Source organism: Phaenicophaeus curvirostris, chromosome 15 (assembly GCF_032191515.1).
Source record: "Phaenicophaeus curvirostris isolate KB17595 chromosome 15, BPBGC_Pcur_1.0, whole genome shotgun sequence".
NCBI classification, from domain to species: domain Eukaryota; kingdom Metazoa; phylum Chordata; class Aves; order Cuculiformes; family Cuculidae; genus Phaenicophaeus; species Phaenicophaeus curvirostris.
Genome location: NC_091406.1, coordinates 16295138 through 16310924, shown reverse-complemented (window position 1 = coordinate 16310924; position 15787 = coordinate 16295138). Strand labels below are relative to the sequence as shown.

The window sequence follows — 15787 nt, the reverse complement described above, 5'->3', positions numbered from 1 at the left end:
TCAGAAAATGCCTTTATTTGACAGCACACTTTCCTGGAGGGCTGCAGTGAACCACATGCAGCCCCAAGCTCCATCGCAGAGGTGATTAGAATGATAGGGCAGTAGCTCAGCTGTAATGTCCTCATTCTTGCCAAGGAGAGGATGCCAAATTACTGTTGGAAACAGCCACTTTTGATGCCTTAAAGCCCTGGAAATTAAAGTCACTTTCCCAAAAGAACAGTCACTGGCTGGCTCTCTGTCCCAACACCAAACCTGCTCTGCCTACAGGTATGGTTGCTGCCTACACAAACAGGAATGGATCTTGTGAGACCAGACTTCCTTTGCAGAACTGCACGCGCTTGCCTTTGCTCATCATTCAGTACATACAAATGTCCATGCAGGCAGCTCTTTGTCTAGATGCCTGCAGCCTGGCTAATTCTGTATGCACAGGACTGCAAACTAGACCTTCAGTCTGCTCACGTGTTAAAATACCAGAGGAAAACAAACTACATGTTACAGTGATTCAGACCCACAAGAGGACATACTTCCAATTCCTGGGGTGCTAATATCACAGTTTGGGGTCATGTCTTATTCCCCCAGTGAAGCATGTAAACTAGCATGCCAATTCAATTACACTGGCTTATTAGGATTAGCAGACAGCAATCCTCTCTGCACTGACAAAAAAACTTGCCCGCTTCCCACTTTTAATTTTCATGCGCTGCTCCCAGTTCAGATGGCAATGTGCAAGTCTCTTGAACTATAAGAATTAAGAGTGCATAGGGTTGCTGATGCTCTCTGCTGCCTCACAGGATTCACCTGTGCACGATGAAACAGTTATCCTAAGGGATATTGTCCTTCCCAGCAGATGCTGTGCTGGCTGCTGGCTGATATTTTGCAGTTGGGGAGCTAACAGCATTACCCTTCATGGAGCCATGTGTGTACCTTACAGAGAGCAAGCCCCAGCTCATGTAGTTTGCGTCTTGCCAGAGGTTTCAGTCAGTAATCAAAAAATCTATGTGGCTGATGCGTAGCATTGCTCACTAGAAGAAAGCAACAACAGCATGGGAACACGTACCTGGGAGTTCAACCTGGAGCTGCAGGCAGACAATGCTAGAATTGTCAAAATATGCAAGCTCCCTTTCTGGAGCTGTGCTCTAACTGGTTATGTCTTGTCAACGTGGCTCGTTTCATCCATATTTTCTGCATGTAAATTCGTCAGGCAGAGATACTTATTTTGTCAGAGCGCTAAGAGCCCCTGATATTCAGTACTGATCTCTGGCACACTGTAATCTGGCTCCCCGCTTCTGAAGTGACACTCCCCTTTTCCACTAAGGACCCTTCAACAGAACGATGCAGGCATCTCCCAGGTTTCCTAGAAACCTGCCTCCAGCAGCACAACACATATCCTCACAGTCGTGTTCTCCATTAGCTGTTCTCAGCCACAAAAACCCGTACTGACTTTTAGAGCCCATAGCTATGGCTGTCTATGGAAATTCCAGGCACTTCCAAATGAGATGCCAACAGAACAAGCCTGGGGGAAAGAGGATTTTCGTAAAGCAAGAGAAAAGCAAACACTGGTGTGTGTGAAGAGCTGCAGTTGTTGAATGTGTCAAGAAAGTAATGTTTGGATTGAGGAAAACCAAACAGATGTAGCAGAGCTCTGCTAGGAAAGGATGACTCTGTTACCCAGTTCATGTCATCTTCAAGACTCCTCAGTACAACAGCCATGCCAGCTCCTCTCCTGCCTCCTCCAGCCTCTTGGGCAGCTCTGCTCTCCTGTGTCTGTCTGCTGGCACACAGTCCTTTCCCACCAGCCACCCCTACTCCCTGTGAAATTGATCTCCTTTTGATTGCGGTTTGTTTAACCCCCTCAGACCAGAGCCAGCACACCCTCCCTATCTCCACCAGTGCTGGCACAAGTTACGTCCCCACCTTCTTGCATACAGTTAGAAATTAGCTGAGCACCCTCTGTATCCTTTTCCGTCCAAAGACATCACCCACAGAGAAGGTCACAAACACAGATCGGAGATATCTGGACACAGCTTCCCTAATATTTGACTTGGCAGTTTTGAGCATGTGGAGACAATTTACATTCTACTAATTTTTCACCTGTTAAGTACAACCCATCTTACAATAATGGTTATTCCCTTTCCCTCTGGCACCTCAGAGCTAATAAAAGGGGTAAAATTTAATACTTTTCTTAAAAAAAATCTAAATATATTTTGCTTAGAAATGCTGCTGTGGTACCATATATCTCTAACCTGCATTCCCAGATGGATAAGATCCCTGCTGTGGATTTTGGTACCTTCCTGCAGGGGAGGATATAGGGTGCTTGGAGCATCCCATATCTTCTGAGGAAAACCTCAGAGAGAAATGCAGAAGTTTCTTATCTTGCAAAGAGCCATGGCGTGAATGGTGACATGACCCAGACCCTGAGCAGGTACCTAGACTTTCTGCATCACTGTGCCATTACGTTCCCTGGGTAACAATTCTGAACAAGAAACATGGCACTTCACATCCAGCTCTGTCTCCCACAGCATAACTACATTACCAGTTATGGTTCTTTATTTGCATCTAAAACTGCAATAAAATTACAAGCCAATAAAGTATTCGGAAAGTTTTGGTGAATAACCTGAATCAGTATAAAGCTTGATTAATTAAATATTTCAGGTAAAATAAGAGACTTAACTTTTGAAAAATTTGTAAATCTTCAGGCTTAAATAAATATCAAAAACATTTTGACCATAAGCCTGTAAGTGGAGAAATGAAACATTTCTATTTCCCTCCCATATTTGATCAAAATCAATATTGAGCTTAGAACTAGTTTTGGTTGACCTTGATCTGATTTTTCAAAGATAAGCTTTTCCTCAAAAAAAATCTGTATAACCCAAACTGACTCCTCTTTACATATTTGGCAACATTAACCACTGCAAAACTGGGAATTAGCCAAAACCTCTGCTAAGTATTAAGTTCCAAGCTTTTCACATTTACAGTGTTAAATATTTTCAGCTGCAAAAACCCAAGAGCTTCCTAGTATCCATTCCAAACATCTAGTAATTCACACTGGAAGAGATGAAGATGATGAAGGTTGGAAGACTACCAAGTCTGGGAGTTAAAAGTTGAAAAACACCCTTTTGGATGCTTGTGGAAAAAAAAGTCTTCAAAGCACCAGATCCTACTGGCATGCAAAGCTGAAGTCTCTCACCACCTCTGCTGTGGGGGGATTTCGTGGCTCTGTGTGGATGTGCTGCACTCGAGTGGCACGCGGTACCAGTACCCAAGGGTAAGAAACAAGCACATGTCTGCTAATGCAACAAAACATATAACACACTAAGTAATGCACTCTCCTCCATCCAGTTGTCTTTATTCCAAACCTCGAAGCTAAGTCCAACTACAGCATTTCAGGCAGGTGCTGGATGCTTGTGTGAAGCAATCAGGGACACAGGTAGCTTATTTTAATTCAATAAGTGCTACACACTCTTAAGACCAGCTATTTGAGATTACTCTGCCTCACTATCAGGATGTGTATTTATAGGAAAGAAAGCAGGAAACAAAGCAAGAGACAAGGAAAGAAATTTAGAGCTAGTGACTCCATAGGAGTTCAAGAAATGCTGGCTGAAAGATGAGGGAGTGGGGAATGGAACCAGTCACAAGTCCATGAACCCTGCCCACTGCTAAGCAAACCCCACACCAGTGTAAGGACTGGCACAGAGCTGCCAAGGACACGGGAGAGGAGGGTACAAATAGCTCCCACACCTCCATGTCACACATCCATTGCGGGTGTCTCCCAGCAATGTGGCTGGGACATTTGGCTACTGCAACACTCAGCAGCCTCCCAGGCACATCTCTGCACTCCCGAGAAACTAGAGGGTTTCACACTAAGTGGCATATTCTGACGAATGCCTATTGGTCATCACAGTTTTTCCAAATTGCTTCTGATTGAGTGCTTACACCAAACAGTTTTGTTGCTGAGTGCTTTTCCGTACACAAGTTACAAAGATAATTCCCTAGAAAAATCTGCCTGTCAAACCCACAGCTTTCAGTGCAGGCAGCCGTCCATGTACCTGACCTGCCAGAATGTATCAACTGACAATCAGAAAAGACTAGAGAGAGAAAATGAGATGTCAGTGCTGTGTACTGGCTCTTGGGCATAGCCAGGAGAAACCACATCAGCCCTGTTTCCACTCACCCATGCACCTGCAGGCTCAGGTCTTCACCCTGGGGAAGGATGCTCTCCTTGTCCTAGAAGGAAGACCGGTGAGGAACCAAGACCTATCATCACAAAATACCCAAGACACAGGGCTGTACAGTCTTGTCTACTTGTACTCCGGGTCTTCAGGACCCATACACTCATGCACGATACTGGCAGACTGTCAAGTGTCTTTGAATCATAGAATCACTAGGTTGGAAACGACCTCTTGGATCAGTAAGTCCAACCATTACTGTCAAACACTAAACCATGTCCCTCAGCACCTCATCCACCCAACCTTTAAATACCTCCAGGGAAGGTGACTCAACCACCTCCCTGGGCAGCCTGTTCCAGTGCCCAATGACCCTTTCCTTGAATATTTTTTTCTGATGTCCAGCCTGAACCTCCCCTGGTGGAGCTTGAGGCCATTCCCTCTTGTCTTGTCTCCTTTCACTTGGGAGAAGAGGCCAGCTCCCTCCTCTCCACAACTTCCTTTCATGTAGTTATAAAGAGCAAGAAGGTCTCCCCCTAGCCTCCTCTTCTCCAGGCTAAACACCCCCAGTTCCCTCAGCTGCTCCACATAAGACTTGTTCTCCAGCCCCTTCACCAGCTTTGTTGCTCTTCTCTGGACTCGCTCCAGAGACTCAACATCCTTCTTGTGGTGAGGGGCCCAGAACTGAACACAGGATTCGAGGAGCGGTCTCACCAGTGCCGAGTACAGAGGGAGAAGAACCTCCCTGGACCTGCTGGTCACGCTGTTTCTGATCCAAGCCAAGATGCCATTGGCCTTCTTGGCCACCTGGGCCACTGCTGGCTCCTGTTCAGTCGCTGTCAACCAACACCCCCAGGTCCCTCTCCTCCAGGCAGCTTTCTAGACAGACTTCTCCTAGTCTGTAGCACTGCTCAGGGTTGTTGTTTCCCCAAGTGCAGGACCCGGCACTTGGCCTTGTTAAACCTCATGCCGTTGGTCTCAGCCCAGCGGTCCAGCCTGTTCAGATCCCTTTGGAGCCTCCCTACCCTCCAGCAGATCGACACTTCCACCCAGCTTAGTGTCATCCGCAAACTTGCTAAGGGTGCACTCGATGTCTTCATCCAGGTCATTGATAAAGACATTGAACAGGGCTGGACCCAGCCCTGAGCCCTGGGGAACCCCACTTGTCCCTGGCCTCCAGCTGGATTTCACTCCATTTCCCACCACTCTCTGGGCCCTCCAGCCAACCAGTTTTCCACCCAGGAGAGTGTGCGCCTGTCCAGGACAGAGGTGACAGTTTCTGAAGCAGAATGCTGTGAGAAACTGTGTCAAAGGCTTTACTGAAGTCTTCTTGAGGAGCAGAAGCAAGAGAAGGGCATTCTTCAAAGCAATTTTTCCATCAAATTTAAACAGAGTTTTGACAGGTAAAGGTAAGTCTGTATATTTCAAAGGCCAAGTGAGAAGAAAGCTCCCATAAAGACCTTACAAAAAGTTTTTTAGTAGCCATAGGTACTGGGCAAAGTAAACACCAGGGCAGCTCCCCTGACCAAAACTATCACCCCTGTTCTGCAACTGTAGGTTCTAGGGCTAAATGAGACCCATTCCTTGAAACACTACTCAGCCACTTCTCCTTTTGAGCAAGGAAGCAGATTGCTTCAGCGCAGAGAACTGAAAGAGCACAGCAGTGACCAGCAACCGTAGGAGCTTGGGTCAGCCAGATATTCTTGTGACTCCTGAGTCAAGCAAAGTAGAGTGGTTTCCCAGTAAGTAAAGCACTTGAAAATACGACTGGTCAGACAACAAATCTGATGCTGCTGGACAATAAGCCATCTCAAAACTGGGGAGAGGCTCTTTGTCAGAGAGTGCAGGGATAGGACAAGGAATAATAGTTTTAAGCTGAAAGACAGGAGATCTAGATTAGATAGCAGGAAGAAATTTGTTACTGTGAGGGTGGGGAGGCCCTGGCCCAGGTTGCCCAGAGCAGTGGTGGCTGCCCCATCCCTGGAGGTGTTCAAGGCCAGGTTGGATGGGGCTTGGAGCAACGTGATCCAGTGGGACGTGTCCCTGCCTGTGACAGGGGTGTTGGAACAGGACAGGCTCTAAGGTCCCTTCCGATCCAAACCATTCAATGATTCTATGATTCCTCCAACACTAAGTCTAGAAATTGGTCATTATGGCACAAGTGACATTTTAAGCAAAGTGAATTCCTGCTGTTACTTCTTGCAAAATTAAACAACTATGTCAGGCTCCTCTTGATATTTTAGGGTTGTGTTGTCTTGTATCTAAATACATTTACTCACATTCCACAGATTCAGATTCTTAACTGAGAGCGGTGCTGCTTTCTGCTGGTGCAGTCAGGGTTAGAGCTAGGTCTGTAGCTCTAAGGCCAACAAGATTCAGATATTGAGGAATACTGGAGTTACCTTTCACTTTGACAAAGTGGAAGCGTGTAGAGAAAATAAAGAGCAAACATTGGTAATCCCTTATTCCTCATTTTTCCTTTTCTACTGTCATTGAATTTAGCCATGAGTGGCACAGTGTGACCATCTCCACTGCACACTGCCGTGGAGGGGTGAGAAACAACCAGAACAAGAATTTCTCCTCCTTTAGCTATCTGCTAATATAAATGTTTCCATGATGAACATGGAAATGGCTGATTCTAGCCACAAATTTGGTCTTGATTGGCTGCAGACTGTAAAACCACATGAAAAAAAATCTCTATTTCTGCTGATAGTAGGAATCAGATGTATTTATGTGTGCATTATCTGCTGTGCTGGCCCTCTGCCTTTTAGTATTGTAGTTTGGGGCTTTTTTTCCATAACTCATTTATCGTTTTATTGCTTATGTTTGCTGGAGGATATACAAGCAACTAGAAATTCTCAAGTCCATCTTAATCTTGAATATAAGCGCTAACTGCTAATGCACTAAGAGACAACCAAGCACTCCTCTAGACTTTGTTGGTGTTTGGTCCATACCAAGTTCTCAATGTTTCTTCCAGTTCCTGGTACCCCCAAGTCCCTACATCTTTAGTTTTTTTAACGTGGCAGTAATCCCAGAACCAGAGGATGAATGAGGTTTGAAAGGACCTCAAAAGACTTTTGTACAACACCCTCCCCTCAAGTTAGGTTTAACTAGTGCAGGGTCTCAGGATTACATTCAACTAGAGTTTGAGTATTTTTAAGGATGGGGACTCTGCAGTCCCTCTGGGCAACCTGTTCCAGTGATCAGTCACACTCACAGTAAACTTTTTGTCTTGTATTTAACTGGAATTTGTACTCATTACACCTTGTCCCATCACTGGACAACACTGAGGAGACTCTGGCTCTCTACCACCTCTTCTCCCCCCAACAGGTACACTCTGATAAGATCCCCTGAGCATTCTCTGCTGCAGGCTGGGCAGTCCCAGCTCTCTCAGTCCCTCCAAGTATATCAGATGCCCCAATCACTTACTATTCCTCGCGGCTCCTCAGTAATCCCCCATCTCTCCTGTATGTCAGAGCCCAGCACTGGACGTGGCATTATGGATGTTTCACCAGTGCTGGGCAGAGGAGAATCACCACCTCCCTTGACCTGCTGGAGATGCTCTGCCTAGCACAGCCCTGGAAGATCCCGGCTGCGTTTGCTGTGAAGACACATTGCTGGCTTCAGGCTGTCCCCCAGGACCTCAGCCGGGCTCCACCAAGACCCCAAGAATCCTGTGCAGTTTTGCTGGTTTGAGATATCAGCAATGCAGCTTGGTTGAAAGAGGTATTATATTTTTACTAGGCCAACTCAGAAAGCTGGTAAAGGCAGACAAGTAGAATCCCAACAGTGAATAAAGTTTAATCACCAGCAGTTGAGGAGATCAGAGGCAATAATTTCCATTGAAACATACAAATAATCTGTGGAACTGTTCCAAGCCACTACCCAAGCAAACAGCGCAAATCTCATAGCATATTCAGGGACACTCCAGTGAACAGGGAGAGGTTCTGCAGCTTTACTGATAGGATTGCAAACCTAAGAAGCAGAAAACTTTATCCCACAGGACAGGCTTTGTGGCACATAACCTGCCTATAAAAACATCCAATTATGTTGGACTAAGTTTTCAAATTCAAGCCAAAAGAATGATCTCCTCTACAAACCAACAACAGCATCAACTACTAGAGACAAGGTCTTGTACTTGATGGACCACTGCTTTCAACTTGAAGGCAATTTCTCTGCTACTCCTGCTTTTATTGATTCAGACCCCCAGTTTTCATTACAACAAGGAATTAAATCTTGTTCTCTTGAACGGAGCTAAAACATATCCTCCAGCATTGTTGCTCGCAGCTGGACTAAATGAACCACCCACCAGTCCTGCTGCCAGCACCCTGGACTTGGCCAGGAGCTGGTTGTGAGGGGGAGCAGCGCAAGCAGAGCTGTGTCTAGTACTGAACCTGGAAGCGCTCAGCACAGACCAGTCGAGCCCACTCTGCAAGAACCCACCATGTGTTTACTGGTACTAACTCATCTCTGGTAACACCTTGCTTCAGACATGACCTGTTTATTTTACCTGTTCTTAAAACAACATATGCACATGGTTTTTATTTTTAGTTTAGCACACCAAAGCTACACATCTTGAGATACACACGTGAGCTGCTTAACTAGAAAACAGCTATACAAATTATCTTCAAACTACTTGGAAGAGCACATATTTACCAAGATGACAGTGTATTTGGAGAGGTGTGGCTCTAGCCCTGTCATATCTATTCCTTGAAGCTTTTGCTTTAACAGGAGTATTTAGCTCATACCTAAAACTTGAAATAGTATAATAAACACACAGATACATACATCTATATTTAATAAATATTAAAATAAATAAGATAATAGCAGATGATAATCTAACAACAAAATGGATAATAAATGCTTCACTCAATAAGAAATAGACACAGCATTATCAAATGGAGCAGTTTGACTCATGCATGGTTAGCGAGATGCCCTCTGACAGAGAAGGCAACCCTCACAGCAGGCTGCATCAATGAATGTGCAGCCAGCACTGGGACAAGTGTTCCTTCCTTTCTCTCTGCTCAGCACAACCAGATGGCCATAAGCAACTCCGGGTTCCCCAGCACAAGGCAGACACGAATACACTAGAGCATGTTCCAGTGGAAACCACCGGGATGGTCGGGGCTGGGTGAGGCACCGAGGGAACTGGTGGGCAACACTAAGGAATCCATCACATAGTTGTGATTAACTTCTACTATTTAGCTAACAGACAAAGAACAATTTCAGACTGCATTCAAGCCGAGCACATATTAGTATTTCACCGTGAAGATGAAGTGCTCATGATAAGTGTAAAACATGCCAAGCAGGCCACAGGCATGTAATGCAAACATGCCTTTGCTACTGCTCTTGGGAGATCCAGGGGATCCTCTGGGCATTGATCTAGAGGAGCATCTGCAACTGGCTGAAGTCAGCTGAAACCAGCAGCGTTGTTCTGTAATGCTCTTTCCTTCCAGGTATACAGTGATTAAAACATAAAATTCTGTACTGGCTTTAAAAAACAGCCAGGAAAATCAAAGGAATTTCTACCAAATTACTCTCTGCAACTGGTGTCCTACTGACCAGCAACACCACATGGGTAACACACCAGAGCCAAGAGGAAATCACTCTGGGAACACAAGTTTTGATAAATATAGCTGAACAGCCACTGCCAGCAGGCATCAGTGAGATTGAATCCCACTGTAAATGTTCAAATGTGTGGCCAGATGCTAGATTTTCACTGCTCGTGAACTCCAATAAAAAAACAATTTATTCCCTCCGCTAGAGAGCTCAGCCAATCACAGGACAATAAAGTAGTAGAGAACAGAGACATTCAGTCAAAAATTATCTACGTTTAGTGGAAGTCGGATCCAGCTCCCGTGTTCCTGTCAGGTGGAAAAGCCACCCCTTGGTGTCACAGCAGCCACCCTGCTCAGCTCTCATGTACTTGGTGCTGCCCAACCACGACTCTGTCAGCTTCAGGTGTGGCTCAGTGCTTAGACAATTAGACAGTTATGCTTGCATTAATAAATAATATCATACATAGCCCAGATGACTGTGCATTTATGGCTACATTATAACAACACAGAAAGGTGAACTGTAAACCATGCACACACACCGTAACATAACATTTTACCCTACCAGGTCCACTGCCTGTCTTAGAGCAGGAACGCAGAATTTTACACTTGCTCACAAACTTATCACGATCAAATCCCCTGCACAGCCCTTCCCCATTTCTCTTTACAGTCATTACTTGATGTTTGATATTTCCCAAGATATTTTTTTCTTTTAAATTGCTATAAAAGCCGTACCAACTTTCAATTCAAGAGCATGTGTATGAGCTGAGCAACAGATCCAGTGGAATTAGAGATCTACCCTAGAAATACTGAGAGACTGTTAAATACAGAGGTGTTGGCAGGGAAAATTTTGAAATAGCACAAAGACTTGCCAAAGTTAAAGTCTTTCTTTTTGTTTTCTAAACAATACTCACTCGGTATGGCATGGACATGCCCCAGACAGGGCTTTCAACTTTCTGCTCAGTAAGAGAAATTTTTCAATTAACCCTGAAAGAAATTGAGTAGAGCTCAGGGAAACACTACACAAACCAAGCCTCTTGAAAAATCAAATTTCACAGGCAATATTTATGGATTTAAAGCAATAAAATCCCTGAGATTGCCTCTTGCTCTCTCATTTTTCATGAGCTTCTCCTCCTCCCCTTCTTTATGAAAACATCCTATTTTTTTCTCCTCTTGATAATCTTTATAAACCACTCATCATTAGTATTGCATACGTGGTGCTGGATCACTGAATACGCAGCACTGCCTCTAACAAGACTTTCCAAGAGAGAATTTGCTGTGTATCTACATTTTATTCCCTCCTCAAAGGATTTACAAGACATGGGCTTTGGGAACACACAGGTCTCTTCTGCAAGTGCTCTGCATATGGAGCCACTGAGCTTCTCCTCTTATACACGCCTGTACAAAGGATTACAATATTTCAGCTGCTTTTCACCCCAAGCCCCTCCACAGCTGTTTCCTTATGCCCACACGTTTCTTCTACAACCTCACATCCCACTTGCCTTTGCAAATTACACATCACACAAACATCCCTGGGTTACTTGCAAGTGGCACATGTTCATTTTCTCCTCCCTTCCCAATATAAATTTCTCTCCCAACAAATACACAGAAGGGACAGGAAAAAGCAACCAGGAGATCTTACCTTTCGATGGTCGTCTTTGTTTCGTTTGTAGAGAAGAGAACGTACCCATTACAGCACCCATTGCAAAAGCTACTTGTGAGTTTTTGGGGAGGATTTATCTTGGCTGGATTTTTTTCTTTATTCTTCTCGCTGCACCCCCCACCCCCCCCACCCACCAGTGAACAAAATCTATGTGAAATGCCCCCAAAACCAAACCAAAACAGAGGAAGTCAAGAGAAGAAAGAAAAGAAGAAAGGAGGAGGGAAAAAAGCAAAGCACTGCAGCTCAGCGTTCAGCAAGCGTTAAGCTTTGAGGATTTTTTTTTTTTAAGTCAACACACATGCACTGACTCACAGCCGGCTGCACTGTTATTATTCAAAACAGCTCCCCATCAAAATTTAAATGCTAGGTAGATTCCCTCAGACCAGAGCTGGCAGCAGATGCATCAAAATATTTACTGGAGCACAGCCACATAAACACACAGGCTAATTCTTCCTCCCGTTCCCTTATGGCTCCAGCAGCCTGTAGGTCTAGCGAGGGAGCATCAGCGCATCTCTCCCAGTGAATACTGAACTGGAGTCCTGTAGGCACGCTGAGGAGCTCGGGGGGGAGGCCAGGGCTTTGGGCTGGGAACCAATTCGGGATGAATGGAAATCTTCAGAGTGGAAAACAGTAGTGAGGCATCAAAGCCCCAGCTGCGCTGTCTGCATACTCCTGCTAATTAAGAGTCTGACAGAAAGGTAGAAGCAGCAATCTCTAACAGTCTTCTCAAGCAGAAAAGTCAGGGGGAAATCAGTAAGTGCAATAGGGAAAAGCAGAAAATGTCACCGCAGTCCTTTCCCTGCGCATCCTTTCTCACACACCAGAAGCACGTGTGAGTGAGTTGCTAATAACTTGTTCTTCTGCAAAGTAGATGAGCACACATCCTTTTTAAGGATATTATAACAGCAAACTGTTGAAAAAAGATTCTGCAAGTGTCATTTGGCTCAGAGGAAGTAGGACAACTTCCAGCATTTTGTTACATTCCTTCATATTTCAAAATAACTGCTACAGATCTTGTGTTTCCTCAAAAGGTCAGATAGCAAGTGCTTGGGTACAGAAGTTGTTAAATATTCCAAGGTAGCCATCAGGACCAGAAATTAATTTGCTATTTGCACATAGTGACTGAGATCAAGCCAGCATCTGTGTAAATACTATATTTGTTTGAAGAAGCTCATTCCTACACCAAAGAACTCCGTCTCAACGGGCTTCCCCAGCTTCCCTCTCACTTTGGAGGAAAGATTTCATCAAACACAGATTCCAGAACCCCTAGGATCAGAAACTGCACCATATCGGTGTCTGTGGAGGTAAAGCCTCGTGTTACCTTCTGCTCACAATGCTCACATTTCTGCCAGCAAATGTTGTCTTTACCTGCACAGGTGTATTAGCATCCCTAGTGTATACCAGCAAAGAGCTTTCAATTAGCTGCTAGTTGTAAAAGGCATTATAAAAAATGCTTTTTTATTTTCTTCCCCCCCCATTTTACAACTCAAAATACAGCAATTAAACTTTTTCCTAGCAATGGCTTGGGTAAGGTCCTGTTTGGATGCCAAAATCCTGAACAGTTCACAGGCGGGTGCAAAGTGGCTGAAACTTAAGGCACACGCTGCTCTTGTCATTGTGGGGGAAACCTGTCCTGACTTCAGTAACACTCCCTGGCCCTCCAGATTCCTCCCAGAGGCTGACCACGGCTGTGGTCCCACAGACCCTGGGCTAACAGGCTTCTCCAGCCACTCGGACCTACATGGGGACCCCTCAGACTACAGTGATCTCCACAAGACACTAAAAAGCTGTATGAGATTAAGTTCTTTTTTTTTATTTAAAAATTTACATTTATTTTATGAATATTTTATTCATGTTTACACATTAAAATATTAGATAGACTGCAGAGCACATGTGGAAAGCCACTGCCCTTAGCATCTGTGCCACACAACAAAGGCTAGAGGGTGATCAGAGGCCACAGGAGATGCCCCCTCATTGCAACGATGGCTGCTTCACACTACAGTTGCCAAGATGACAAACCAGCAAGTGAAGACATTCCAGAATATGAAAGTTCTCATGCAAACAGGGAGAAAAGACAGTTGGTAGGGATCCTGTTTGGCAAGCTGGTTTGAGCCCCTTTACCACCTCTGTGATGCTTCACTGCCCTTTGCTGGATGCTAAGTGGTCACTCCTGGATCAAGCCTTTGATGGTGGGCTGAGGTGGCACTGCTGACCCCATGGCAGGAGGTCTTAGTGCCATCTGTGGAATCCTCTACTGCCATCAAGACAGCTAGAAGCAACTTGTTAGAAGAAGCTTCCACTCTGATGCCAGGCACATTGCTGCCAAGAGATCAAACCCAACTGGAAACCTCTTCAATCTAGGGAAAATTGACGCTAGTGGAAGTCAATGAGACGCAGCTCCTGTCACATCATCCACTCAGAAAACCACATCAGTTGCGCCATGCACTGGGAAAACCCGTGATATACAACTAAGAACTCCAAAGTGAAAGGTTGCAAAGAACTACATGGATTATGAGAAGATACCACACTTAAAAAGCAAGTAGAAAGTAGCTGCCTTCAGGATTCCTGCTGACATCAGCTGGATCTCAGCCACGCAGGAAAAACAAGGCCTGGGACAGATTAGGCTGCCCATATGGCGAGATACCTAGAAAAAAGTAATTTAGGAAGATAAAATTACATCCTTGAGGCTGCACTGGTGTTTACTTGAAACAGCGTGCTGTATGAAGGCGGAGGGCAAATGTGAATATTCTGTTTTCTTTGAGACTTGAAAGAAAAAAAAGATTTATCTTGGCTAGAAACCAGTATTGGCAGATCCCTATGAGATCATGGCGATAATTTGTTACATGCATTTTTGTTTATGTGCCTCAAATATACAAGAATGAGGACACGAGGAGGGACTGTCTGTGGCCTGGGCAGACAAGCACAGAATCCCACATCACCAGTTCAAAAGCAGCAGTTTCCTCTCACAGCCAAAAATCAAGACCTCGGTGGAGCAGAAGCATCATAAACACTAATGAATCGGGGTATTTTTCCACAGCAGGCAGGAGTTCTCTTTCCTCAAAGAGGTTCATCGGAATTTATCAACTTAAGACATAATACATGAGAGGAAACAAGTGCTGATGGTCACCCTCTGTCTGTGGAGCTGAATATTTTTCAGAGTATTTCCTCTAGAGAGAAGATGAAGGTTGAGCTCTGGCTGTGATTGTGAAATGCACAGTTCTGGCTCTGTGGATACCTAAGTCAGCATCCTGGGTAAGGGCCGTTATCAAAGAATCAAAAGTACCTTGGGGAAAGGAGATGCTGTTTTGTGTGAAACCTGAGTGGAGCTCCCGGTACTGATTTGCTGTGCTCCAGAGCCCAGCAGTTTCTCTCAGTGCTGTGAAAAACTCCACCTGCACACTGTGGGCACAACTTACACACAGTTCTCGAGTGCTTGCATGCACAGCTGATGATAAATACTACTTCATGATGCTACGTCATGCCTAAAACCATCCACTTCTCAGAAAAGGTTCACCCAACAGGTGGCCTGGGTGATCATTGCAGCAGTCACTGCTAAGGAGGGGAGAGCCCAGAGGGAAAGGATCACCAGTGGTTCAGACAGATGATGAGCAGACACACACCAGCCATACACGAGTACAGCAACAGACAAAAAGCATTCCTCAGGGGATGCCTGTGCCCCAGCATACACAGCCAAGGATTTGATGCTGGGTGCTGAGCTAGCTTGGCAAGGCAGACGTGTCCCTGCAGGTCACCACTAATCCATCATTATTGTTTGGCAGTGATTAAACCCCATTTCATAGAATCATCAGGTTGGAAGAGACCCACCAAATCGAGTATAACCATTCCTATCAAACACTAAACCATGTCCCTCAGCAACTCGTCCACCCGTGCCTTAAACACCTCCAGGGAAGGTGAATCAACCACCTCCCTGGGCAGCCCCTGCCAGTGCCCAATGACCCTTTCCTTGAATATTTTTTTCCTAATGTTCAGCCTAAGCCTCCCCTGGTGGAGCTTGAGGCCATTCCCTCTCGTCCTGTCCCCTGTCACTTGGGAGAAGAGCCCAGCTCCCTCCTCTCCACAACCTCCTTTCAGGGAGTTGTAGAGAGCAATGAGGTCTCCCCTCAGCCTCCTCTTCTCCAGGCTAAACAACCCCAGCTCTCTCAGCCGTTCCTCATAAGGCCTGTTCTCCAGCCCCCTCACCAGCTTTGTTGCTCTTCTCTGGACTCGCTCCAGAGCCTCAACATCCTTCTTGTGGTGAGGGGCTCAGAACTGAACACAGGATTCAAGGAGCGGTCTCACCAGTGCCGAGTCCAGAGGGAGAAGAACCTCCCTGGACCTGCTGGTCACGCCGTTTCTGATCCAAGCCAAGATGCCATTTCATCCTTTTACCACTACTATCATAATAAAGT

At 45.4% G+C, this 15787-nt stretch overlaps 1 protein-coding gene across 4 annotated transcripts in view; it reads right to left on the bottom strand.

Moving 5' to 3' along the window:
- Positions 1-15787, bottom strand: part of KCNIP1 (potassium voltage-gated channel interacting protein 1) — a 401769-nt gene that overhangs the window by 246246 nt on the left and 139736 nt on the right. The window contains exon 1 of one of the 4 annotated variants that reach the window (XM_069869310.1): positions 11819-11843. The exons of 1 other annotated variant lie outside the window; for it this stretch is intronic. Coding sequence is in view for 2 of the 3 variants with exons in the window: in XM_069869305.1 (XP_069725406.1) it covers positions 11358-11418 (61 nt within the window). In the remaining variant the exon portion in view is untranslated. Of the gene's footprint in view, positions 1-11357; positions 11768-11794; positions 11844-15787 lie in introns of those variants that run through there. 2 more of the 4 variants (XM_069869308.1, XM_069869305.1) reach the window with 2 other exon arrangements.